We start from the raw sequence: 27395 nt of genomic DNA on the forward strand, positions 1-27395 counted from the left end.
GGCATGGTACCGGCTTCAACCGACGGTAGGCAAACAACAATTTCCACACGCGCGTAAACAACTATTACATACCATTGCGATATTGTCCAGGGATGTTTAGAATATTTGGGTTGTTGTTAACTAGCGGTAGCTGAGGATTTTGCGTGAGTGCTTTCTGGACCAGTCCGGTAAGGTTGGCCAATTGCCGCTCCATGTGCTCGACACGTATTCTATGAAGATCTTCTGATCTGTAATTGAATTTAAAAAGAAGTTAATATTATTTGCATATACTTATATATATAAATATATATATATATATATATATATATATATATATATATATATATATATATATATATATATATATATATATATATATATATATATATATATATATATATATATATATATATATATATATATATATATATATATATATATATATATATATATATATATATATATATAATAGCAGAACAAGTGCAATTTTATTCTTAGAAAAGCAAAGTTGACACAGTTCGTTAGGTTTTCATGTTTAGCGATGAGGAAACTCGGCGAGAAGGAAGAGCAAATTTCCGTTCGAGCTACGCTCCAGTTCCTCACCAAACATATTACTTTTGTGAAACAGTCGCAGCGGAACGCGTTACAATTGACAGTGAAACTACAACCAAAGCTGCTGCCACCGTTGCAGTGCTGCATTTCATTACCAACTTCGTCGCAAAGAAGACCTCACTTTCCAAACAACAAACGCTTTTTTTCCACCACGAAGAATATATCGGATTTGTTTAATGGCCCCTTCGTTTGGTCGCCGGTACGGTCAAAGAGTGTGTTTTGTTACTACATGGCACCTAGTGACGGTGGTAGTTACTCTCGGTGAAGTTGTTTCCGCACGCAACGATAACGTCACCGACAGCGGCATACTACTGTACGCTGACCATTTGCAGTGGAACGATTATCGCTATTTGGAGGGTCTGCCGCTGGACCAATTACTTCTACTGCAGCGGCGTGTCGGTGAGCTGAGAAATAGTTTCTTTTCCAACGCCACCACCGGTGAGCCGCTGGCAGAAACACGCGAAATGCTCGAGGGTGATCTTACCGACAAAAACGATCGTCGCCATATGTTTGCATCGCCGCTAAAGATGCAAAACCCGGTGGACAGGTAGTATCAACATTTGTTTTGTCCGCACGTCGAACTTCCATCCCATCGCGGGGTTTTTTTTTGGATAGAATTTAGTGTCTCTAATTTTACAGCGTCTTTATCTCTTCTCTGCACTGTGCCCACAGGAGGTCCTCCGCTGAGCCGTGGAACACCAAACCATCCAAGGTTCAAAAAATATTTCAAATCAGCATTACGGGTTTAGCATTTCTGGCATTTGCTGGCTACCTGCTGTGCATGATCGTACAGGCCATCAAGAGCAAAGGTGCCTCAGGCTAGGTTTTTTTTTCTTCTATTCCTTCGCTCCGCAGCTATTAACAATGTTTGTCTGTCTTGTTTTAGGAACAACCTACTACCATCCCACGATCACCGGTACGGCCACCCTAACGTCGGCAATCAAAAAGCGTAAACCATTCATGCGCCGCAAGCGAGACCTGACCTACATAACGCCCTTGGATGGGTACGATGCGGTACAATTGCATCAGATGCTTGTTACATTTGCCGAACGGTACGCAAACGCGCCCGGAAGCTGATCCGTCCCATCACGGGTTTAAAGAATGATACCCGCCAACAACTCACTCACCTCGTATGATCGTACATCTGGTTTGGTGGCACTCGCGGAATTCGTCCAACATTTTTCACCCCATACATGGCGTACTGATCATCCGCAATCGATATATCCCTGCGGGTGAAGAAGGTTGCACATTTTTACAGTAATAAATGAAATGGAAAGCATAAAACATTCTGTACAATATGTTTGTACGTCCCACCGTACCCTTGTTCTTCATCGATAATCGGTGTAGCGGTCGTGGAACGTGTACCGTATTGGCTGTAGTAAGGCTCTTCGTACGCTCCACGAGATGCTCCACTACGCTCCGGGGAACTCATGTATCCATCTGTTGGCCAGGGGGAAAGTAAACAATGCAGCACACGGTAAGGAAAACTTTTCCGGAATCAAAAACACCCCTAAACACTCAGAACTCTCAAGAGATACCTGGTATGTTGTACAGCTGCTCCGTTGTGTATGGCATCGGACCCGCAATGTTGCCCCGTGAGCCGTACGAACGAATCGGTTTCGATGCTACTCCTGTTGGGGCAAAGGGGGGGGGGGGGGCAAAAAAACGAGAATGTTACGTCATCGGCTCGATGCATCGGTGAATCGATCCAGGGGGATGATGCTTACCTATTGCTCCCTTGTTTCGATCCGAGTACATTCCTCTAGGTAACGTTTGGGTTGTACCGACATAATATGGGGTTTTTGTAGGTTGCTGTGAAGAAATGAGATAAAGTAAGTGTTAAGTAAATTAAACAAACTATTTGAAGGTGTCTAAAAGCAGTTCACTTGAATGAATTGTTCTGTATGAATGGGAATGGAGCATATATCTTCAATATTTTTGATGACAATTTCAGTTGACACGGTGTGAACATCGTTATATCCAGAACAATCAAATGGGTCTACACAACATAAGGAACATAGAATTGTTTGGGTTAAACCACGCAACCGACCATGGACATGACTAAATGACGCCAGACCGCGTATAATGGTCACAGTTTCATGAGCAACAGAGCAGATGTACTGCAACTTACCAGCCATCAAGATAGTATGCATCAAGCTTTACGAACCACACTTATGGCGGGCTATTACGTACGCGAACTCACCACTCAGTAAGTCCTTTCACGTACTCTCCCGCCATTATAACATGGGACGCACACTTTCATTCGAAGGAACTCACCCTTCTTCCTCCTCCTCCTCCCCACCCCCCCGGTGGAAAATGGAGCGTCACCCGTTTCGACAATAATCATCTCACCCCTCACCCGGATCGGTGGCCGATGCTTGGTCACCAGCGTGACGAAATCCGCTCCGGTGATAGATTGCAATTTAGTATTTTTTTTTTTTATTTCTTAATACAGCCTTTTACCCAGGCGAAGGCCAGCATTAATTGCTCCAACGCTTTTGACGCATTTTACCGGCATGCCGTTGAAATTAGGGAGCACGGTTTTGTGGTAAGACGACCAGCCCCACCCCCAACCATCGGGTTTGCGCAGCATCGCGTGCACTCCTCGCCGAAGAAAGTAAAATCTTTGATCCGAAAAAAATTAGGCCACCAGTTTATTTCGCAAGTGTTTTTATGTTGTTTGGAAATCTCATCAACCGAAACCGACTAGCTAGGACAGATGTCGAACAGTGCCGTGATAGTGACCGCAAGCCGGGTGTGTGTGTGCAAACCGATCAAGAGATGAAAAGTGAAATGCGTTGAACGCATGCGGTGCGACGTGACAAGTTTACGAACGGCATCTTGTTCGCTTCGCTCATAAACGCTGGCTCTTCGATCGTTCCGGTTGAATGTCGCGCTGTACGAAGGTGCGTATATTTACTTTCAAGGGGAGGAAGAGGGCGATAAAACGTTACATGAGAAAAACAAAAGGCCTTTTGCTGCTTTTGCAGGGCAGCAGCTTCTATGCGCGACCCAAATTCGAGGTCTTGGTTATGTGGAGCATTTCGAGTTGTTTTTTGGGACAGGCTTGCATCAACGCAGCCCCGGACCCAGTGGCACAAAAGTGCATCAGCAAAAATGCGTTGCAAACGCAAAACCTAAAAATTAAAACTTTGTTTTGCTTTTATTGGGCAGTGAGAGCGTCAAGATCGATGGTGGTTTCCATCATGCAACAGTCACAGACTGGCTGGCGAGATGTTAATCTACTACTACCGCTACACCGGGTATAATATCGCCCCCCCATCTCTTCATCAGCTGCTTCCGGGCTGCTCGTTAGTTTCAATCGCGCCTCATCGCGTTCCGAAGCAAACGGCCGATGCGATGTGGTTTGGAACTCTGGACCAAATTAACAATTTTTCGGATTAATATTTTCTGCTCTCTTCATGCGATCTTCGGCGGGGCCGGCCGATGCATAAGTTCGCAGCTGGTTGGTGGATGCATTCGACCGACGGTCGAGATGTTGGACTGTCGGTTATGCCGATTGCATAATAGCGAGTGTTTTGTTTTTGTTTGTCTTTCATCGGTACATCTCGAGCAGGCTGGCGATCGGCGACCCAGCCCGTACACCCATCGTCCGATCCATTCAACACACCATTCGCACCTCCGTTATTGCCCCGTTTACCGGCCAATTCTTCCAACGAGGCGCCTCAGCGCGATTGTGTCGGACATCCAAACTCAATCGGCCAATTTCACCTCCGGAACGGGTGGCACCCGAGGTGGCTGCGGCTATGTTTTGCTGTGCGGGGTAGGTGATCGTTTGTTGCCGCTGTTAGTCCGTTAGTAATGCCTGTTATGTATCCACTGCTCGCCCCAAAGAGTCCCAGCGAACCGATCTGGTGTAGCGGTTCGGGAGTGTCGGATCATGCCACCGAACGCAGCTGGTTTCGTTTTACAGTCGGGTGTTGTTGCTGAACGTAAGGCATATCTACCGCCCGGAGAGCACCTTCCAGAAGCGGGCGTGGGTTTGCTTGCGACTGTACCGCTTTAATCCGAACTCGATCGACTTCGGTAATCAAAAGGTATGACTAAGTGAATCACCCTTCTCCCGACCTGCTGCAACTGTAAGTGTACGACGGTGATTGATTTTTGCTTTGTTTCACTTTCCACGCCTACTCCTCAATGCCGTCAAGAAATGGAAATATTGATTAATATTTTATGATAGCTTGCGAGTCTCGTCCCTTTGGACGGCAATTATTAGCTTGCATGCGGGGTTCGCTTTAATCGTCTAAATGGGAAAGAAGCTCTTTCGATGCATTACAGCACCACATTAGCAGCACAAACGGATATCTTGAATAGTTATTTAAACTACTAAATAATACTCTGCCAGAGGTCACACCACACAACTGATCTGGAAAAGGAAGTCAAGGGCGTGCAGCTTTCCATGTCCCGGGGGTGTACTCTACTGCAAGTGGAAATTGTTTGTTCAACCGTTTATAAGGGGATATATGAAGTGCAAGTTTTTTGCAATTTGTTGAAGGTTAAGGTCTCAGGAATATTTGGTAAAAAATCCAATAAACACAACTTACAAGTTACGGCTCAAGGACCTCATCTTCTTTAAAAAAATGCAAAGTTTCACAAATCAAAAGAGATTTTCAAAAAAAAATTAGGTTTTGAAAATCCTCCAACACCCGACGACCGCGAATTGGTCCATTAATTAATTAGATCAAAGTGCGGTATGACAGAGGATACTTCAAATTCTTGTTATTTACTGTTTGAAAAAAAAAAAGTTAAATGAAATAAATTTTGTGTTTAAAAAAGAGACTCTGATATAGTTTCTAAGAGATTAATTAATAATTCTTTGCAATATAAGAGACATTTTAACTTTATATCTTTTATCTTAACTCTTAACGGGTACCTTCAAATCATGATTTAAATCTTGAGTTTAGTCAAGATCACTCAACTAATCTCACATTTGATTTAAATCATAAGTTAAAGGTCACCGTGAAGAGTAAAATTCTGAGTTAACTCACACATGGTCAACCTGCCGCGCCGTTTGTTTACTTCAAATTGTTGAAATCGTTGTGAATGAGTTAAAGAGTTATTCTTAACTCTTTGACACCCTTCAAATAAATTAAATTTTCCATCTCAACTTCCAACGCAAATTGCGTGTCTTGCGCGCAAAGTAAGAACTTACTACGCTCGTTATGCGGCGCACCAACAACCCAAGTCAATTTTGATTGCCATAAATAAATTGTTCACATTCCATTATGCGTCTGGTGGCAATCAATGATACTAACAACGAAATAAAACAAACGCCACTTTTACACCGTGTGCCAAAATCTTATGCAAAAATTCGCACAGACTGCGATTGTTGCACCACCGACCCCTTCGGGGTGGTGTTAAAGTGTCTATGTACAACAAAACCTAACGTCTAGTACCATTTAATTGCAGGCCACCACGCTGCCGCCTAGTGTCTGTCCTGTCCAGTTGAGGGAAAACAAAAATGTTGGCAAGGAAGGAAAACAACGCCACAGTCACAAGGGTGAAGAGCCATTTCTTTGTAACCAAACGCGGTGCGGCGGCATATTTGAGGGGGTTCGGTCAAAACAAAAAAAAAAAACCACGCCACACTATCTCCGTTGCCGTTTAGGTCGTTATTACATGGCGGTCATTAGAGCAACAACACGGCACCATTAAACAGCATAAAAGAGTAAAACCAAAGAAAAGAGCGCACCGTCCGAAAACTATAAGCAGGCGCGCGGTGGAAGGGTTAATATAGTAGCACAAAGCAGGAATATGTTGTTGATCGACGTTTTTTGACCGATGCTACCGATCCCCACTTCCACAAAAAAAGACGCAACGGTAGAAGAATTACAGCAACAGCAAGAGCATAAAATCCGCAGTAGTAGGGGGGGGAACGGGCGCGCAAAAGTCGCGCGTAAGGCTCGTGCGCTGAACTGTCCACCGTCAAGCGTCAGTTGCAGTTCGTGGCTCGATATTGTAAGGTGTTCCCCGGAACGGTATTCGCTAACCGGCGCTTGCAACCGCGTGTTGAGTGTTGATGTCAAGCCCCATTTCGCTCGACGCCGTAATCGTGGGCTCAAACTCAATTTCCCAGGCCAATGTTGGATGATCGTGTGGTTGCCTAATAGTGTACAGTGCGGTTGTGTGTGCAGTTGAAAATAGTTAAACAGTTGTTGTGCTGGTAGTGTGCGAATTCGTCCTGAACTGGGACCGGCCGGGTAGATAACAGTATGGCTGCACGTATGGCGTTGCTAGGGATGAGTGTGGCGGTGGCAATCGGCACCCTTTGCTCGATCGTTTCCGCACTTCCGCAACAGACGGTCACCACATACCATGGGAACCTGTACCCCTCGCTGGGGACATCAGCGGTTGGCAGTACGCCCAAGCTACTGCTGCCCGATTCTAGCTCGTCGGACGAACGCATCCTTACAGGATCGGACGAATTCCTGGCATCGTTTTCCTCCAGCGGTGATGTAAGTACCCGTGTGTGCGCGGCTCCCGAGCCCTCTAATCTCCCTTCCGCAATTTCGTATTATTATGGTAAACGCTCAAAATCGATACTGTTCAAACCATTGCCATCAGCCCGTAACGTGCACTCGCAAACGAATTAAGCGTGCCGCTGTACAACGCTGACAGGTGCCGGGTGCACCCCGTAACTTCCAATGCTAAAAATCACTGCTTACGATCAGAGCCACCAAGCGAGAGAAAGGGGCGAGAAGCAAACCCGTCTACCGTACACCGCCCGATTAATCTGCGGTGATGAACGGAACGCTGGATGAAAAAAGGAAAAAGCCCATAGATTGTGTGTGCGTCTGACACGGTAATGCAAAATAACGCCGTAAAAACAATGATGTAACGCAGTGCGCGCGCGCGCGCGCGCGACACACATGCTGCCGCCCAGCCCTAGCTGCAAGATCAACCAAGATCGCGGGTTTTGGGAGGGATTGCACGCACAAGTTTTGTAACGCCGGTTTGCCGATCTTAGACATGTCTGTACGCTAAAATCAAACCCCAACCAAGCAGCTCAACCACGACAGGCTATAGCATTAAATGGATGTCGCAAGGAGCATCGTGCGGCGCATCGCATGTCGCACACGGATGCGACCGCGCCGCCCATGCGTCGCAATACATCCATGGCGCAACGTGCGAACACATGCGAAAAAATTATTAGAGCACACACATTGGAATGATTGAATGATTGTTTTTTTTAAAGACAAAAAATATTTCCAAATTTGTGCTGCTGCTTCACCAGCAGGGCCTCCACGACGCCCCCTCCCTGCCAATTGCAGATTTTGTGAAATGCAAAATTCGAAGCTAATTTGGAATCGAATTTTCGGGTTTCCTTTGCTTTGCTTTCTGTGCCGACACTGATTTGCTAATTAATTCGCGTGTAATGTGGTTGAAGTGGGTTTGGCGAAAAGCAATAAAAAACTAAACAAAAAAAATGTTGTAAACTTTCCACTTACACTTGCGAATAGAAATTGCCTTCATCATCATCGTCTCCCTCCCTGTCGCTCAACAAAAAAAAAAATTAATTCGCTAAGCGTCCTACCATTACTTTTCTTTGGCCAATGTTTGATTTATTAGCGTCTAATCGACTGTAACGGTAAGATGCGTATAAACCCCCGGAGGGTGGTCGTATACGGCAATGATACATGATCTAACATCGGAAAAGAAATATAATTCAATCTTCCAGACATTAACCGAGACATTTCAGTGATTTCACGTACATTCACTTCTACTAATAGAGAAAGAGAGAGAAAAAAACAGGGGTAAACCGAGCAACAGATCAATCGGTTGATTCCGTCAAGTCATTGGAACTCGTTTTCTGTTACAATTCATCAGCTCTGGCAACCTCCTATCAGCGCTACCGGAGCTATTTAATCCATCCATCTAGACCAACCGCCAGAAAACGAGAGCACAGAATCAAGCTTTTAAATGCTGGACACTAGACACTGCTCAAGGACGACGGCACTGGGACAAACCAGAAGGTCCCCGCGCGTGCGCTTAACCTTCATATCTCGGGTGGTTGATAATAAGAACTCGCGGGGCGTCATAAAACCCGACGCAAATGGAAAGGTAAAAAAAAGGCCGCATATCCTTGACAGTCTTGTGCTACGATTTCTTACCGCGAATACCTGGACCCGGACTTGCCAACAGTTGACCGTACCGGCGCAAAGCGGTTCCGCTTATATTGCGCGTTCCCATAGTACGACACCGTCTATTGAACGCTCAGTGGCCGGGGGTTTACTTTTGCTTTCCTACCCACCAACACACAAAGGATTTGCATTTGTTGTTTTGCATGTACAAATGGTCTGTATGACTAAACGTTTCTAATCTACCCACCCGAAACCACGCTCTTGTGCGGCGCTTGTGTCATTTACCAAAGTTCAACCAACGTATGCTTGGGTTGCAAACAGTTTGTCAAAACGCAAACGCACGTACGGCTACGGAACTGAGGCCCACAATTGGCACTGATTAGGTTTTGTGGTTTGTCTTAACATCCCTCTTGAAGGCTCTTGGTGAATTTCGTTGAACACACCACAACATTGTTTCCATTTGAAGGACACGTTTTCTCAGCTATAATGATCGCGATTCGTTAGTGGGTGCGAATAGGAAAAAAAAACCCAACCAACGCGAAACACGCCTAGCAATCGTACGAAAATAGAATCACAGCCTAACCTCATGTTACCGCTAAAACTCGCTACGCAATATATTGCGTGTGGTCAGGAAAGCTTTCCACTCGAAAGTTCCGCCGATGATGAGGAACACTAACGAATGACCTTCACCTAACACCATAGCAGACAACACTAGAGTTTTTTATACTAAAGGATTGAATACTACAGCTTCGCGGTTTTTGTCGATCATGACGTAATCTTCCGAAATCGATCATGACAACAGATCGATTAGTCAAAACATGTTTACTGTTTAAGTCTTTGCCCTTGGCTGATATTTTCAAAATTGATCATTAACACATGTTTTTGTACTATTGCCTAACAGCTAACCTTAATTTTATGTGTTTAACTTGAAACAAAAAGGAATGCTTGGAACAGGCTGTATTAGTGTTGAGTGAATCTGATTTAGATTCATGAACCTGAATTAATTTTTGACCTGAATCTGATTCTCTTTCTTTCAGATCTCTTTCAGAGAATCTTTCCAATTCTTTAAGATTTAGAGATTTAAGATGAATCCTCTGATCCAACTCTCCAAATTCCGCTTTGCACCCTCAAGGGGCATGATCCACAACTGCTCTGAGCATGTTTTAGGAGTCGATTCTTTGATTTGAATGACTCCTCGCTAAAGAGTCATATGAATGACTCCTCACTAAAGATTCATATGACTCTTTTCGAAAGATGCATTAAACACAATCCTAGACTTTAAAATTGTACTTCGTTTAGGCTACATTATTAACATTAGACGCATTTCTCCAATATTCCAGGATACCTGCAGCTTCGACAAATATGCGTTCGATCACGACGGTACGGTGAAGTACGGTAACAAACTGCCAGCCCTTTCCCAGTTTACGCTCTGCATGTGGATGCGATTTACCAATCACACCGGCGACCACACAATCCTAACCTACTCCGGTAAGTATCCAGATGCATCTGGGCGAGTAGCCCTGATTCCTTCTCCAAGCAGCGCACGCAACGATCAAGCGCGGACAGAGTAGGGCACAACATAGATCGATTTGAATGCGCCAGTCAAAGTGCATTCACGCTTGATCTACCCTTAAACTGTGGTCTGCACAGGTTGTCCTCTTGGGCTGCATAATAAGTGGTCCACTGCTTACAGCTTACTTTGCCCCGCGTTATGACACGTTGCCCTAGTGCTGCGGGAATCATTATTCACCTGACTCACCGCTGCAAGCGTCACATTCCATCGACGGTGAATGTACGGCAAACCGATCGGCATCAGCGGGGCATCAGTAGGCTTGTGATCGTCTTACGCATAACCCGAACGGAATTTAATGCTCGGTGATCGCAGCATTTCCACGTAAAACGCAACATGATACGTGAAAACGCACCTTTCGCTTGCAACAGAAGCACGCAGGCAAGTGGCGCTGATTCGCTTGTTGCACGTCACTCGTTTTGCTCGTTCCACATAATAATGTCCTACTGATCTACACTGCGCACAGAGACTTACGATACGCAACCGGGCATGCATACACGTACCACACACTGACTATAACGAATTGCTTTATCTTGTTCTATCTTTGCGTTTCATGTGCAAAATCCTTCACCGACCGGTCCTTTCGCTTCGGTACCGCGCCAACAGTGGAAGATGAACCGCGCGAAATACAGCTCTGGATTTCCAACAACATGGGCATGAGCTACATCAGTTTGGCCGTCCATGGTCAGTCACTCTTCAGGTAGGTGTGCATGTGCTTTGCTAGAAAGGCACAAAACTGGCAAAACAACAGCAAAAAAAAACCCAAATCCCCGAACAATGTAATTTTATGTAATCTTACCAACCGCTACACACTGGAATAACGACCTCCAGCAAAACAAAAAAACTCTCGCCGGAACTCAGCGAATATTATCTCACTCGTTAAAACAGGTTGAACTATCCTTTCAAAATGCGAAAGTGGCACCACGCGTGTGCGTCGTGGAACGGCAAAACCGGCGAATGGCAGCTGTGGATCAAATCGGAACGCGTCGGACGCGGATTCCACAACCGGGTAAGTGCGAACCGACACAACCTTGAGACGATTGCGCAGAACACGCCGTACGCATGCGTACCACAAGCGGTCTCTGCGATCGGGAGTTCTGGCAGTTGCACGCAATACGATAAACAACCTCTGCTTCTTTTCTCCGCACAAATGCGCCAACGATGATGATGACGATGGTCAATCGCACCATATGGAAATGCTACCTTACCGTTCCTCCGTTTGCCGATCGTTAGCTGGTCAATTACGAAATCAAACCCTACGGTACGCTGTTCTCCGGTGGTCCATCCATTACCGGACTGACCGATGTCGGGCTGCACTTCGAGCTGACGGCGATCCAGATGTACAAGGTAGCGCTGAGCGCTGGCAAGGCACACCGCGACCACAAACATCACCATGTGCACCATTTCGATCATAACGGTGGTGAGGTTACGTCCACGACACCGCGTACCCAGGTGGCGGTAAGTTGTTTGCTTCCTTTTGTTTTTGGTTTTGTCTACGCACATTATCTCTTCTGGTCACCGGTACCAGTCATCCCATTTCGGGCACTAATTAAACCTTACTTGCAACCGCTCGCATTTGCGCGCGTTTGCTTGTTTAGCCTTCACCTCAACCGGCGAACCCGCTGCTAGCGAACGGCCAGATTCCGACGCGCGTCAAGATCAACCTTGCGACCAATGGGCAGCAACAGAACAGTGGTACACTCGGCATACCTACCAAGGGTTTACCGTCGCAGCTCGTCGGCGGGTTCACACCGTCCACCGGCAATAGCCCCACCGTTACGACCAACTTTGTCAATGGACAGTTCAGCAGTGGTGTGCGATTCTTGCAGGAGCAGCTAGTGTCAAACAACGTGATCGGTCAATTCCCACGATCAAGCGGATCGGTGGTCGGTGCGTCCAGCACCTTTACATTCCCCGATAGCAGCAGCGAGCTGGCGGGACCATCGTCACCCAGCGGTGCGTACTCGATCGTACAACTTCCAACCGACACGAGCCCGCGGAAACTTTTCAAGCGTCAAACGGCGGCAAAGAAGTCAGGCAAGGCTGGCGCCGCAACGGAAACGAAAACCAAGCGGGATTTGATCCAGCTGCAGGACGGTTCATTGCTGCAGAGCTCCGAGTACATATTCGACGGCCTGGCCGAGTTCGGTTTGCCCGACTTCAAAAACAAACTCGGACGCGAAACGGACATTGAGGATGAAATTCGTGAGCACGATAAGGAACCGGCCGAGGAGGAGGTGCGAGCCGTCATGAACATCTGCTCCAAGTGTGCACCGGAACCGTTTGCCAAGGCGCTGATATTCGCGTGGAAGGATGCGGTGACGGAGTTGGGCGGTGCACTGTCGGCAAAGGCGTCTTCTCACTGTGGCCATTTCTAGGCCATGCGCCATTCGGCCGGGACGAAACGCTCGCCAAAACGTAACGTAAACAGTATGGATATTTAAATACCTCAAACCGTACATTATTAGTGTATTTTTCTTTATGAAGCCATAGCCCAAGTGTGAGAGATGATGTACAAGTGATGTATGCATAAAGACGCGTAATAAATGTATTATACCCATCGACTACCCCGTGCCTACCTTGCTTTTGTGAATGTGCTGATGTTGATACTCCGAATCGAACTCTGGTTCACTGAAATAGCTCTGAAAGTGGAAAGAGATAAGAAGAACATTAGTTTAAAGTGGGATGACCAACGTCACATGCCCGGTGATGGTGGATGGAAAACACTCAGGGCCCTTTGCTATCACCAAGGGTTTGCTCCAAGGAGCTGGACTACCCTGTCTACTCTTCAAGTGCTAGAGAGGCTCATCCGTGACTCGGAGATTATATAAGTCAATCCAGATCTTAGTATACGCTGATGACATTGACACCATTGCTTTACGACTCTCCCATGTAGAGGATGCTTACCAAAGGATTGAACATGCGGCGGAAATCCTCGGGTTGAAGATTAACGAGATAATAACCAAATTTATACGCAGCGCACAGACAGCTGATCGCACTTTCGAAGACGTCTAAAATTTCACCTATAGGCTATGTTTGTCCGCCCAAAATGACCGAAATTCACTCGGATTTCACTAGGTTTTTTCTTCTATCATCCAGGATCAATGTTAAGCAGATAATACTAGCCTGTTTGCTTCTTAACCTAGCCCTAGAGATGGTCATCCGAGACTCTTCGGTAATAAATTCATGAACTTTCTTCTATAAATCAATCCAGAACCTGGCATACGTTGCTGACATAAACACCATTGCTTTAATACAGTCCTACGTAGTAGAAGCTTATTAGAGTATTCAGCAGAGTTATCAGAAGATAAAAGATTTAAATTTTAAAAAATAATCGGCATGATACATACATGATAATAGATTTAAATCTACATGTTTTTCTTTTCGACTTTTAGCATGAAATTGCAAACAAAAACGCTATTATGCTGCATTTACCTGCTCTTGATCCCACTGGTTTGGAATTGCTGCCGGTTGCAGAGGCTGTGGGATATTTTGTCCACCGGGCAGGACCTGAGGTGCGCTCACTTCGTTCGACTCGAACAGCCGCAGCACGGAGCGATCACGAATTTCTCGCAGGTGCGATCTACGAGTAGAGAAAGGAAGCTTACGATACGATGCATGCGAGGCAAAAATTACAATCACTCTTACCTAACATCCTCCAGCTCGTAGAACATGTCCTTGCTCGAATCGTGTATGTATATCTTCACGTTCGGCCCCTCGAGGTACTGCATGGTTAGCTGCCGCGGGAAGGATCGCACAAACAGTGCCCGCACCGTATCGATGGACGTGATTTCGTTCGGCAGCAGTGCACGTTTCGTTTCCGAGCGATATTGCAAAAATACCAACCCGAGCGGCCTTTCCAGCGTTTTCGACGGTGTTCTTACGACCGGCAACGAGGACCGTTGTTTGCCACCCCGCCGAAAGCCGGTGCTCGCCGTTTCGGCCTCGGACATGATGCCCGGATCATCGTCAAAGAGTGGACCTTGATTCGTCGGTGTGTACACGCGCATCTGTGGGGTCTGTGTTCGGGGGCGAGGGAAAAAAAAACAAAAGGAAGTCAGAAATGGTTGCGTGCGCTTTACCTTCAAGACCCTTTGAAAGGTCTTCGCCGCTTACCTCAAAATCAAGCGATCGCTGAATGTTTGGCGGTTGCGTTTGGGCCTGGTACTGTAGCATATCGCCCCCGAGCGTATGTCGCCGGGGATCCTCCCTGCTGCGGGCCGATCGTCGCCTGTCATCGATCGCTGCTGCCGGTGAATGGTCGAGACACGAGCCAACATACAAGGGAAAGGAATGTTAGTAAACGATTGTACAGTTTGCGGGTTCGCGAAAAAAAAACCCCTCTCATTTTGGGCTATCGGATTTACCTTGATCGGTCGGCTGGTTCCTGTTGCTTTTATCATTTTGCCAGTCATCCTCTGCGAATCGATTGCCGATGCAAGTGAATGGGAGAAAAGAGAACAAGAAACAGATGCTTTAGTTGTGTGGTACGAATGTTCTCAACTGCGTCCCGGGGTGGCACCGCCTGTACGTCGGGCCGTGCTCACGAACGACAAGCGCAAAACAAGGCCAGGATGTATGATTTTCTGCGGTTATGAAAACACAACCCCGCGGGTGGGTGTGCGCTGATGAAGATTGATCGAAGAAGTGCAATTAACGCTTGGAGAAGGGTGGCCGTGTCCTGCCCCAAGATTGGATTATAGAGCAATCAAATCAATTGCCTATCATTTTAATGCTGCCATTTTCTGCAACAGCTGACAAACAAACAGGTTTTTACAGCGAAATCGCAACTAGGAAACTAGCTGGTACGAGGTTTCGCACTAAATTACAAATATATTGTTTGTTAATCATTTTGATTATAACCGTTACTTAATCTACTTTCAAACCGTAAAAACTAAACATGATTTAATAACGCTGTACTGATGAAACGGACGAGCCAAACTAATTCGATTAGGTGCGAAACATAAATGACAGCTTCCAAATCTGACTATTCCGGTGAATAAATATAGCATGATTAAAACTTAATCGGCACATTAAAAATTTAAACAAGCTGTCCTCTAGCAAACACTATAACCCGAAGCTGTGCGAAGCGAGGGCTCTGCAGTTCTTTACTCGCCTACTAACCCCGGTGAACCAGATACGTGAGAGAATTTAAGTAAGAAAGTCGAACGGAAGGCTTGATTGGAAAGCTGAAGCTAATCAATGATAATCATCTCTTTCCTAAAAGCACAATTAAAAGTATGCCGTTCAAAGGGCTACATATTTTTGTTTGCATGCAGCATCCGAAATCCGAAAGGAAAATGGAGATGTTTTGATAGGAAAAAAGTTCACTTTAAAGGGAACTTTTTACTCAAAAACTGAGCGAAAAGGTTCCCTAAATCACTTCTTGTTGCACGATAACAAAACCATTGTTATGACTTCGGTCCGCTGCCGGATGATAATGGAACTACTGCACTAAAACTTTGACCCATTTTAGTGGTGCTTCAGTCGATCGAATCACTTCACTTTGCCTAGATTTGATTAGGGTTAACGAAGGGGCAAATTAAGCAATTCCGGTCCTTCCTACAAGTAAAACACACGCAAGGTGTGAGAAAAATTAGTTAATCATCGTCTCCAAATTCTCCCAAGCGTGTACAATTCCAGTGGCAAAACATCAATCAATTTCGGTCTAAAGTTGTCCAAAAAGGTGCGGCTCACGCCCGCGGCCCGGTACATAATTGCTGTTTCTGTGTGCGTGCGTGCGTTTGCACGGTCGACAAACTAAGGAGGCACAGAAATGGCATACTGATGACGCCGCCTGCTAAAAACCGTAAAGATTATGTGTGGCTCATCTCGCTCATATAACGACGGGGCACACCACACCGAATCAACCGAGTTCTAGTAGCACAGAGCCGCTTTCAGCACGGGGAAAGAAACGCGTTCCGTCCGTTTGTTGGCGATAAATTATGCATCCTTCTGAGTTGCCCTGGTGGGGCTCTGCTGGCAACGCGTGTAATAATGTATGGTTTGCGTACGGGAAGGGAAGGGAAGGACGATTGTGTCGTCCGCAGCATAAACCCCACCCTACGACGAGCGGACCAACTCGTGCTCGGAAACTTTTTTTTTTTGAGCATAAGACACACGACCGACGCAACAAAAACGGACACAACCAATTTTTCGCTGGCGAAATTCACACCACCGCCCCACTGTCTAACGCGTTCGGTGCCAGCACACCTTTAAGATACCCGGTCACTTCTCTTTAACAAAAAAAAGGATCATCCTGTCCGCCTTTCGGCCACTTTCAACGTGCCAGCCTTAAAAAGAAAACGTTTGCACTAGATTCACTACACTGGTGACGAAAGAACATAAGATGAAGAAAAGGAAACAATCCGTGACCCGTGCCATGGAGGGGCGGCCTCTACTACTACCTACCACCGCTATCTCTTCCTTTTCGTTTCTTTTTCGATGTGCTCGACGATGACGACGTTGATGACGAGCTTTTATCTTTGCTCTTCCACCGAATCAGCATTTTCCCAGCGACGGATGTTGATTTACTACGTTTTGCCGTCCAATATTTGCTGTATTATTCTTTGTTGTTGTGTTTTTATATTTTCCCTTCCTTCACTGCCTTCTCGCGGTGGTTTCTTCCTTCACAGCTTCGCACCACACCGTGTACAGGTGCGAAAACTGTGTGGGCGCACGGCGTTGTCACTCGCTGAACGGAAGAAGGATTTTTTAGTCAATTACAGAAGGATTAGAGGGACCTGCATGTGTGCGAGTGTGCGTGTTTCGTCAATATTTTTCGCTTTAACGACTAATACACCACCGCAGATTACTACGATTGCCTCTTCGAACTAAACTTAACGTCACACCATACACACACACACACTTTGGCGGGGGGGGGTTTTGCTGAGATGCCGTTTCTTCCGTTTTGCGTGCGCTGTCAACTAGCAGCGTCACATCCGCTAATAACACACGTCGCACCTACACCAAAACAGCCCGCTAGCAACACACACTTCGGACGCGTACGCACACACACCCATAGCTGGTGCTAGCGGCACGAGAGCAGGCATCACACGGTTTCGTCCTGTAGTGTACCGCACACTGCAGCAATATACACGCTCGCTTGCAAAACGAGTTTGCTACGCTTCCACACACAACCAAACCACCACCTGATGTACGAAGAAAAAAAAATAAGGGAGAGGTCCCCTTTTAAGTTTGCAATCGACAATCGTTTTGATTTGACGATGATAAACACGCGAAAGACTGGGTCGATGCGGTGCGTGTTTGTTCTCTTTTTAGCACAATTTTTGCACCATTTCTTCTGCTTTGCGATCTCGGGTCGTGGTGTTTCCGCTTCCGGGATATTTGCGCACACAGCTCATCGACAGGATGTCCTACACACCTATATGTATGACCCCAACATTGACCGGTTTCTCCCTTTTAAAGCGGAGGGGGCGTTTTCACACGACCCTAGCGTAACTCGCTGTCGCTGTCTGCCAGCCTGGAATGTTTCAGGTCTCCGGTTGTGATAACCTTCCGGGGCAGAGACAGGCACAACTTGTCTCAGTAGGCAGCTTCACACATGTGACGGGGACACATTTCCTGCATGCGAAGGAGACGTCAAGACAGCAGGCGACCACACACCAGGGTGGGGTGATCGGATACACTTTGCGGTTTCCGTTTTGGATCTGCCCTTTGCTTGGTGCCTGGCACATAACCAGCAAACGCACACACACACACACGCGTGTCACTGGGGATGTTTTTTCCCCACTCCCGTTTCGGACAATCTTTCGTTCTCGTTATCCCATTGAGTGGTGTGTGGAGATGATTTTGTGCGGGTTGTCTGTCGAAGCTTAGAATTGCCACTTATGCTCAGGCTACTGAGATCCAGTTGCTACCCAAAAGAAAGCCACACTACTGTTTCTTTACGGTTTGTCACGGGAATGAAACAACTTTGGTTTGCTAGTGCCGCTACTGTCCCTTCTATAATACACGTTCGCTCTAACGCAACGCACCAACAGCACAGCCAAAGGGAACAACCGTACGGTGAAAAGTTCCACCCTAGTTCGAAGCCCTAGGTTTTGTGGGAACACACACTTTTCGTCATTTCCTTTACCACGATATGCGTTCCCTCCCAATGTACCGACAGTTTCTCATCGCACACCGTGTGTGAGAGTGTCCAACGAGACCGCACGGAACGGAGAAGGTCCTGCGTGCGCGCGTGCGCCAGAATTGTACGTTTGTCGGAACAGTGAGGGCTCCTGCATTGCCAGCCAGGATACACTCACGTACGTATTTGGACGTGCCACGGCCAAGAGAGCCATTTGGTGGGAGCAAACCATTTCGCAAACGGCTCATAAAATGCTCATCACTTAAACAGCACTAATAACCTGTGATCGTGTGAAGGAGTGTGTGCTGGGGTTCACCCGTCGTAAGACTTCAGGTAAAACCGCCCATTTATGAAGCTTTCAATTTGGCATTCAACAAATAATTATTAAATCCCAAAAATATTTGCATAATGTGTAAACCTTTAGCAGCTATAAACCCGCAATGCAACGTGATATTATTAGCATATTTTACGAACACATTAGTTTGGTGAACATGGTTTAAGTTAGCTAAATATTAGTTACACGTGTACACAATTCGTAGAACAAAACAAAACCCCCGTGAAACACCCACGGTTAATGTGCCATACTTATCGGAACGCATGATATCTACACTTCTCAACGGTATAATGTACCTAAACAACACGTGGCGGTCTACAAAATCTAAAAAAAAACAGTACAAGCGATTTCAAGCAATTTTAAATGGATGGTCACAATAGTTTATTTTCACAATATACAAAAATAGATGTGTATAAAAGTTTGTTTTTCTCGTATATATATATTTTTTATGAATGTATTATACGGTATAATAGTAGGTATAATGCGCGCAATATTTAAAAAATGGTTTTTAGCAAATCTATACTCCTTTAAAGGATTCTAATAGGATTCAAAATGTTTGTTTGTTTGTTGGTTTTTTTTTCTGCTGGTTTGCTAGCATATCTATTTGCGAAGAACTATATATACGGTCATCGTTAGCGCGTGTTGCTCGTTTTGCTTAGAATACTGCTATTGCTTTTGCTCTGCTATCACGAACTTCTTACAAAAGTATATCGGGGGCACGTCGTTTTATTAGCGTTTAACGCGTCCCCCCGCGTTTAAAACACCACGTGTATGTGTGGCACCACCATGTGAAATCTCTCAGCATTGTGTAGTTCGGTACTGGATATCTGTAGGAGATGGACGAACGGATCAGAACATATCGGGGGAGGTTGTAAAAACAAAGCACGATGCAATCATCAATGTAAAAAGGAGCGGTCAGAAAACATTCATTAAGATAACATTGAACCCAAGGATAATAAAGAGAGAAAAATAAATTAAAGGAGAAATGTATAAAAAGAAATAAAAGGACCAAAGAACTAACGAACCAATTCAAAACAAAGTTCAAAAGATAATCTTGTAGATAATCATTCTTTGGTGGTTATCCTGCAATTTACGTTACCCGAAAAAAAGATAATATAAATGTTTAAAAAAAGCATTAAAAGGATAAGCATTAACACGCTGCCACAGTTGGTATAATAAATAAATAAATAAAAAGTCCTATTGTAAATGAAAAACGTGATGAAAACGAATAAAACTACACACAAAGTGAGGTAGGTGTTATGAACAAACGATGCACAACACAAAGCATGACAAAATGGGACCGACGCACGAGGTGTAACACTAAATGGAGTAACAGGTGTGATGGCCAACGCTTCTGCAAGCTTACTTCTGCTGCTAGTAAACTAAGCGCTCCAGGCATAGTAAAGCATATTCAAAGTGAACCAATTCCGTATGTTAGTAGCCCTGCAATAAAGAAAGAAGTACCATTACCAACAGTGTGGGACACATACCAAACGATTACAATATGAAAAGCGTGTCGGTGTGTGAGAATAAGTAATTTCCACCTTCTTACATCCCACGTGACGCATTAAAGATAAGAGTTAAGCGATATAGAAGCGTTCCATCATTTGCTTACCATCTGGAGCACCACGTATGTTAACGTAGTCTGCTTCCTCGAGCCCATCCGTCATGCCGTCGTGTACTCCTACACCTTTGCTTGAGAATGTAACCCTGCGCAGGGTGGTTGGCGCGGATGTTTGCACCGATCGAACACTGCCATGATCGCCCGCACCGACATTCATCTGGACCATCTTTTTGTTTACAAACGCGTAAATATTCTCAATATTACGATCGTGCTGATTTTGTGGAACTGTTGCCATTCTACCATGGTTGGCGGGAATGCCCGGTACGGGGATTGCTACCGCTCTTGTATAGTTTAACGCCCCATGGTGCGTTACGTTCGGTCGTGGAGTGTTTAGACTTTGTACTCGCTGTACCCGTTGTCGTTCGACGGGAAAGGATCCGCTGGGGACAATTTTCGTACCGTAAACATTGCCGCTGCTCTGGTAGGAAGGCGGTTCCGTTTGGTTCGAGTGGACGCTCGTTTTGCTACTGTTTCGTATCGATCGTCGACAGAAGTCGTAGATGCGGTGAAGAATTTGCTCCCGGTCCAGTGTGTCGGATACACGACGACGCACCGGTGTCGATTGGGTGGACAGTGGGGAGGAAACGTACAGCGGACGTAAGCGACCGTATGTTCCACCGTTCATACCCATTACTCCTTCCTGCATGCTGCTGTACGATCGACGATCCTGTGGATGCCAACGATTTAGCTGCGTGTTGCTCATGTAACCAATTTTGCCGTACACCAATTCGCTTCGTCTTAAATTATCGGGCGTTTGTTCGTAGATGTGATATCCGTTGTCTTGCGTTGATCGGAATCCGGAATCCGTATCATCCGGTACCATCATTGGTGGTTCGCGCAGTGGTTCTGAATAGAGCGGAGCTACCGTGTGTGTAGATCCTCCAGAGAAACGAATATCTGGTCGTTGACGTAGCGAATGATACTGAGTGACCTGCTGCGGATACATCTGCCCAACCATAGGGTTTCTAGGTGGCAAACCTCCACCAACGTGTTGCGTAGTTATGACTCGATTTTGCACAGGAACCAATTGACTTTCACGCACTGCTTGTCCATTATTAGATCCATGTGTGGCTAGGTTTACCTGTACGCCAGCGTTTTTCACCGGGCGCTTCAAAGAATCCACCGAGGATACCGATCTATTGGCCATGTTGGTGCGTAATTTCGGTCGCTCAAAATCATTTACCGAAGCAGGACGTCTAACCGGGGCGCTCATCATATCCTCCCGTCCTTCTACTGACTGTCTAAAATTAACCTTTGGTGTCACCTCCCCCGTACCGAAGGAGGATGGTTTCTTGAGCGAGCTGTTAAAACTACCGAATCGTGCCGGCAGTTGTGGCCGTGTTAAGCGCGGTTGTGTGCTGCTTGTAAAATGAAGTGATGCGGAAGATTTTCCAAACATCGACGAGTATGCGGGATCATTGGGAGTTTTTGGTGAGAAGAGCCCGTTTTGAAAGAAGCGCGTTAGCACCGAAGGTTTGGCCGGCTGGCGCGTTGGTGGTGTGCTGCTTACGGATATTGCTGATAACCGATTGGCCTTGTTGGGAGTTTCCTCAATCGCTTTCGGTTTTGCTGGCACCAGGGAAAGCCCCTTGCTCTGAAGGTACTTCCGAAAGTCGGCACTTTTCACTGTGTTGGAAAACGACTTCTTCACATCCTCGGCAAAAGTCGTCTTTCGTCCATCGGGCTGATCTTTGCTCGGGGAAGTGTTCTTTCCCTTTTCTGTCACAGCTGGACGATTTTCGTTTTCTACCGTCCGTGCAGCAGCACCCACAACCACAGGTTGATCTGTTCCGTCTTCCGTTCTTTCGGCGATCGTATCGATATCATCTTGCGAGCCAAATTCCACCTTCCTAAACCGGCTATCAAACTTCAGCGCATTCTGAACGACCTCGTTCGAATCGTACAGCGATTCTTCGGCTTCGGCCGACCCGATGCGTACCTTTACCTCGGCATAGTCACGCCGTCTTGCTCGCGGTATCGGTTTACGGTTGACGACGCGTTCCATTTGCGGTGAGGCAACGTTTTGCCTGCGATTGTTGTTGTTTCGATCGTTCGGCCGGTGAATGGTACGGGGTGCCGGTATCGGAGGTCTAACGGCCCCGGGCACAGGGGCAGCACCGTCAACCACTACCACATCGCGCACCTCACGCCCTTTCGCTTTCAGGGCGTTCATTTTCTGGATTACACTTTTATCGTAGTTGAGGTGTTTATCGGGATTTTTTATATACGTCTTCACATATTTCGATTGCCGCAGTATTTCTTCCTTCGTGATGAAAACGTTATCGTCCAGATCGGTGTCAGAATCGTCCGCTTCATTCCCTCCGCCGCTATCGGCTCCGATAAGGCCCGATTCGTTGGTTGTTGTGTACAGCACCCGACGGTCCACATACGGTTCCGCTCCGTACGGTACGTCGATTTTGAACGGGTTCCTTTTGTCCAATATTTCCTCACCTTCGATAAACTTGCGCAGCGTGTCATCAGCAGTGCCGGGTGGTGTTGTTGTTGTTGTTGTTGTTGCTGCTGCTGATGTTGTCGTAAATTGAACGCATTTTCGTTGCTTGACTTTTGTCGCTTCATGGTCATTCGATCGGAGCGGTTCTACGTTGCTATCGTTCAATTCCACTGGTTCTGTTTCGGGTTTCACTTTCACACAGTCTGAAACGTTTTCCCCCTTTACGGAAGGGTGTTCAAGTTCTTGGAACTCAACGGGTACTGATGATGCGGCCTCAATTTTTGCGCAGTTTAATGGCGGGGACACAGCTGTACGTGGAGCGTCATCGTCAGACATTTTCACACTCGCTCTAGGTGGACAAATTCTGCGAGGATAGCACCAGCAAAAGTATCGGTTAGGTAATTATTATGCATGGCAAATCAATAAATCACGGCTAGTGAGAGGCTTCCAGGCTTACCTTTACTTTGCGTAATATGTGTCCCGCGTAGCGTGTTGCAGTTAACCTTAATCGCAAATCGCACGTACATGATCGCACTACGAGGGGAGTGCTGAGCTTTTTGCCACTTTACACCAACTCAACATAACGCGCACCTTATCAGCAGGAGCAGCAGAACGAAGAAGTTTGCTAAAAGTCACACGAAAAATAAATAAACCATTTCCGATAACCGTCTGCCTCCCACTTTGCAGCTATCTCTATCTGGCACCATTTAACTAACGCACACACACTTACCACTGGCTCTGCTCACACGCGTCGCTTGCTCTTTGATGATTGCACAAGCACGCTGCACGCACACAACGCTACACAAAACACAACTGGCAGGGCTGTCAAATGCACAATGGGTGGGAAAATTTGTTTCCTCCTAAATTTAATAAAAACAATTGATCTACAAGTTCGAATTGAATTTAATAAGAACTTACTTTTTCTGTACTCAAGCTTTTAGCACGGAGCCATACAGAAGAACGAAGATGCACTGGCTGTTCGACAACACTGTTTGGAAGGATTGTTAGAAAAGGGGAAAGAGCATCCGAACGGGGGGAGAAACGTCAGAAACAAAACCAAGGTTGTACACAACCACGGTATGACACAATTGCATCGCAAACAGCTATGAAAAAAATGAGGTAATTGCAATTAGTGACTCGCTGTTTGACCGGTACCGAGCGCACTGGTGGGAGATCGTCGCTATTAATTGATACTGCTCCGTTTACGTCATTTTCGACGGTTATGATGGCCCCATACTGTTCAGCCAATTGAAAGCAGCTTGCAATACCTCACCAGAACCATGTTGGGATAGGGGAGGGAGGTTTCTTTCGCTTGCATGCTGTTCGAACACAGAAACGCGTACGAATCATCTTCTACGTATGCTTGCTTTACTGCAGTTTGATGATAGTAGTAGATTGGCTAAAAGGTTTAATAAGATTAAACTTACAACATCGAACCTGTTCCACTGCTTTCTATTTTCCCTTCCTACGAATATAATGGTACTTGTTAGTTTGTTCTATTTGAGATATATTCCTCACTAGATATGGGAGCTATGAGTAGCCATGAGGGCCTTGTGTCGACAAAACGCCTACGACACTCAGCACATAGAAGTGTGGCATACAACTCATGTTCAGTCATGTGTGTTTCGAGAAGGGGTTGGTATATGTAGAGAAGTCAGTAGAAAGTGAAATCACTATTAATTGATCATATTGTCTTGACTTAATACTTGATGTGGTTCCATCTGTTTCTCACCGTTTTTGTTTCCTTTTGTAAATAAAGTAATAGTGTTGATCTAAGAGTTTATAAATACCCTAAACGTTCCATTCCATTTGTTTGTCCACCGGACCTAATATTACCTGTTCCCAACGTATATGTTATGATTAATTGCACCCTTCTGGTTTAGCAGAGCTTTGCAAACTCAACGTAGTCCAACAGTCTTGATGAGGAAGAACAACTAAAGTACGGTAAATTCGAACTGCGCTCTAGATAGCCTGTTAATTGAGGATCTAACGGAATGTATGCTTCTTGGCTAACAATTATTAACTTGGCTTCCTACTTAACGGCTTGGTGGATGATGACTAGAACCAGCTAAACATTTACTCCATCATACGATCTTATGCTGGCACAAGTGCTGACGGTTCTTAAAATGCTAATAGTAATATGGAAGAGTTTGAAATACGGGCCCCGTACAGCTGTAGTGCTACTTGTCAATCAAACGGTTCTCCTTTCCAAAAGTCTTGTAGTGTTATTCACCTTTTCCGGTTAAGAGTAAAATATGCTTCGCTACAAAAAACAACGTCCATTTGTATGCTACGCGAAGATAACTGTACTGCATGCATGCGCTACAGTAGAAAGATCGAGGTGGAAGAATTTGTGGTGTTTAATGGTCCACTTTCATAACTATGGCTGTCTATTCCGATCGGAAAAAAGAACAGCACTGCTAACCTTTAAAACACAACTTCGCTACGAATTGGATAAATTGAGTGTTGGCAACAAAAAAAACAAGACGCTATACTCTCTCGTTTCCTTTTTGCTAACAATATTGGCAATAAACGTTATTCTTATGCACGTGTTATGCACCGTGTGACTTGGTTTATCAAAACGTGGTAAATCTAATCGATAAAACCGTCAAAAGCCGTGTAAGCTGTAAGACGTGTTAGTGTACGCTTGAGTTCAATCCATTTCAATCGGTTATCGTTGTATTTTCCTGGTTCCGTCTTGGCATTGTTTTCATTGTGCCAAACTTACCGTTTAAATCGGTATATCACTGTGTGGTCCCGACGAGAGTGCCATTTTCGAAAGCGTCGATAGTGAACGCTGCGAAAAGCTCGAACAATCCGACGAGGTTTCGTTGAACAACTTGCGAAAGCTGAAAAAACAAGGTAGACGTTAGATTTCCCTTCACAATGGAGTCTGTTTTCTACGAAACATACAACTTTCTTATGCCACTTTCGTTGCTCTTTTTCCATGGTGCATCATCCGGTTCGTACGGTAATGGTCCTTGTACCGGCAGTTCGCTGAAATCCACCGTGGGCACTTCATTGCTGGGTTCTTTCGGGAATACGTTCGATTTGTTGCCATTCTCCGTTCCGGTTCCAATCGCTTGACACGTCATTAGCTCTTGCTCCAGATCGCTCACACGAGCCTTTAGCTCGTTGCGATCGGTAAGCATCTCCTTCAGCTCAACGGTAGAGAACCGTGGACGCTCATCTTCATTCACACGGTTCGCCAAATCTTCGTTTTCCTTTTCAGCCAAACCAAGCTGCATTCGGAGTGCCTTAATTTCGTGATGCTGGTCTTGTATTTGAGCCAGAAAATCAGCCCGCTCCTCGCAGAGCGTTATGATCTGATTGTGGGAAAGCTTTTGCCGCCTGCGGCTTTCACTTACCACCTTCTTCAAGCGATCGTTCTGGCTCGACAAACTTTCGATCTCGGCCATCTTCTCACACAGTTCCATCTCTTTGCGCTTCAACTTTTCTTCCACCTGCGAGAGCTGGATTTTGTACTCCGATTTTTTCAACACACCCGCCTCCGACTCCTGCATGTTAGACCCAATGGGAAATTCATCGTTCGCACCACCGTTCCGCGAACGTTCGTCGGATTGATTAGTATTTTCGCTTGCCGACTGTGCAATTCCTCGCTGAAGTTTTCGATTCTCTTCCTGCAGTTTATCAATCACGTTGAACAGCTCTTTCGCTTCGGTGCGCCACTGATCTTCAATCGCTTCAAGCTCCTGCGTGGGATGGACAAAGGAAAATCAACATGTACGTATTGCGTTATTTAGCTCCCACCCATTCCATCCGTACGGCTTACCTTTTCGTAACGAGATCGTGATGCAGCTTTCTGTTCCTTTTCCGCTTCGAGCTGGGCAATCTTTTCCTGCAGCTCGTGCAGGGTGGCATTCTCGTTTTCATTCTGGCAGGTCAGCGTTTCCATCAACTCCAACGCATTGACCACTTTCGTAATCAATCCCGACACTGCGTTCACCCCATTCGCATCGATTATTGTTTCGAACTCTTTTCCGATTTCCAGTGCCAAATCATACACATCCACCACGGTTAACTTTTCTGCCGCATTCATTGTGCTTCCTGATGCTGGTGTGCTGCTGAGAGTTTGTTAATAACAGCACAATTTCTTTGCAAACAATACGACGAAACCCGTATCAATATGCGATAATGCACTGGGGTTCTTTTTTTACTGTTGTTGAAATTTATTTTTTCTCTGGCACCAAATGACAAAAGCAGAAGCCAAATGTCAAATGGATGCAATTCGCACAGTGGGCGAAACCGTTGGATTTTTGGTCAAATTTATTTTTCAGTCCTAAAGCAGCTACTACACGTATGCTATTTCAACCACGGTGTGGTATGGATGTTTCGGATGGTGGGAATTAAAATTTGTGCTTTGCTCTTTTTGTTACCATCTGATCAGTATCTCACTACCAATTACATTTCCTAATTACTTTTCACTGTCGACAGGTTGGTGATTCAAGAACGTGAAACCTTCAAGTTATGAGCAGAAAAAAATATCTTTCCCACCAATAGATGACGCCACACGATTCAACCAAATCCGTCGTAAAACGTGGGTTGTAAAATATTGACTTATATTCATTTCTTGAACTTCTGGAGCAGTAAGCATAGCGTAGCATACAGT

General features: G+C 45.7%; 5 protein-coding genes across 8 annotated transcripts in view; 2 read left to right on the plus strand and 3 right to left on the minus strand.

The window, feature by feature from the left end:
* The window catches only part of LOC128303001 (coiled-coil domain-containing protein AGAP005037), a 29095-nt gene extending 12324 nt beyond the window's left edge, over positions 1 to 16771 (minus strand). The window contains exons 1-11 of the mRNA XM_053039852.1: positions 16675 to 16771; positions 14631 to 14681; positions 14335 to 14507; positions 13912 to 14282; positions 13699 to 13846; positions 12836 to 12905; positions 2319 to 2405; positions 2130 to 2222; positions 1911 to 2031; positions 1719 to 1817; positions 73 to 227 (exon numbers count right to left, since the gene is read on the minus strand). Coding sequence (XP_052895812.1) covers positions 73 to 227; positions 1719 to 1817; positions 1911 to 2031; positions 2130 to 2222; positions 2319 to 2405; positions 12836 to 12905; positions 13699 to 13846; positions 13912 to 14282; positions 14335 to 14507; positions 14631 to 14681; positions 16675 to 16771 — 1465 coding nt within the window. The remainder of the gene's footprint in view (positions 1 to 72; positions 228 to 1718; positions 1818 to 1910; positions 2032 to 2129; positions 2223 to 2318; positions 2406 to 12835; positions 12906 to 13698; positions 13847 to 13911; positions 14283 to 14334; positions 14508 to 14630; positions 14682 to 16674) is intronic.
* Positions 768 to 1668, plus strand: LOC128303406 (uncharacterized). The gene is made up of 3 exons (XM_053040348.1): positions 768 to 1138; positions 1264 to 1400; positions 1478 to 1668. Exons 1-3 carry the CDS (start codon positions 768 to 770, stop codon positions 1666 to 1668), a joined length of 699 nt encoding a protein of 232 aa, XP_052896308.1.
* Positions 6825 to 12817, plus strand: LOC128303404 (uncharacterized). The gene is made up of 6 exons (XM_053040345.1): positions 6825 to 7067; positions 10034 to 10181; positions 10870 to 10963; positions 11152 to 11272; positions 11497 to 11721; positions 11862 to 12817. The coding sequence occupies exons 1-6, from the start codon at positions 6825 to 6827 to the stop codon at positions 12639 to 12641; spliced, it is 1611 nt and encodes a 536-aa protein (XP_052896305.1). The 3' UTR covers positions 12642 to 12817.
* Positions 16772 to 19061: 2290 nt separating the features above from the next.
* On the minus strand, positions 19062 to 23433 carry LOC128303403 (uncharacterized). 3 transcript variants are annotated; one of them, XM_053040343.1, is made up of 4 exons: positions 23223 to 23433; positions 20305 to 23129; positions 20056 to 20132; positions 19062 to 19516 (listed from the first exon to the last, which is right to left on the minus strand). In XM_053040343.1, the coding sequence occupies exons 2-3, from the start codon at positions 23099 to 23101 to the stop codon at positions 20101 to 20103; spliced, it is 2829 nt and encodes a 942-aa protein (XP_052896303.1). In that variant the 5' UTR covers positions 23102 to 23129; positions 23223 to 23433; the 3' UTR covers positions 19062 to 19516; positions 20056 to 20100. The 3 variants fall into 3 exon arrangements, with proteins under 3 accessions (XP_052896303.1, XP_052896304.1, XP_052896302.1); XM_053040344.1 differs by lacking the exon at positions 20056 to 20132; XM_053040342.1 differs by having other exon boundaries at positions 19062 to 20132.
* Positions 23434 to 24121: 688 nt separating this feature from the next.
* On the minus strand, positions 24122 to 26935 carry LOC128301766 (RILP-like protein homolog). Of its 2 annotated transcripts, XM_053038393.1 has the most exons (4): positions 26559 to 26935; positions 25679 to 26478; positions 25494 to 25614; positions 24122 to 25389 (listed from the first exon to the last, which is right to left on the minus strand). In XM_053038393.1, exons 1-3 carry the CDS (start codon positions 26823 to 26825, stop codon positions 25497 to 25499), a joined length of 1185 nt encoding a protein of 394 aa, XP_052894353.1. In that variant the 5' UTR covers positions 26826 to 26935; the 3' UTR covers positions 24122 to 25389; positions 25494 to 25496. The 2 variants fall into 2 exon arrangements, with proteins under 2 accessions (XP_052894353.1, XP_052894352.1); XM_053038392.1 differs by having other exon boundaries at positions 24122 to 25614.
* Between the last annotated feature and the right edge of the window lie 460 nt (positions 26936 to 27395).

Source organism: Anopheles moucheti, chromosome 3 (genome assembly GCF_943734755.1).
Source record: "Anopheles moucheti chromosome 3, idAnoMoucSN_F20_07, whole genome shotgun sequence".
NCBI lineage: Eukaryota > Metazoa > Arthropoda > Insecta > Diptera > Culicidae > Anopheles > Anopheles moucheti.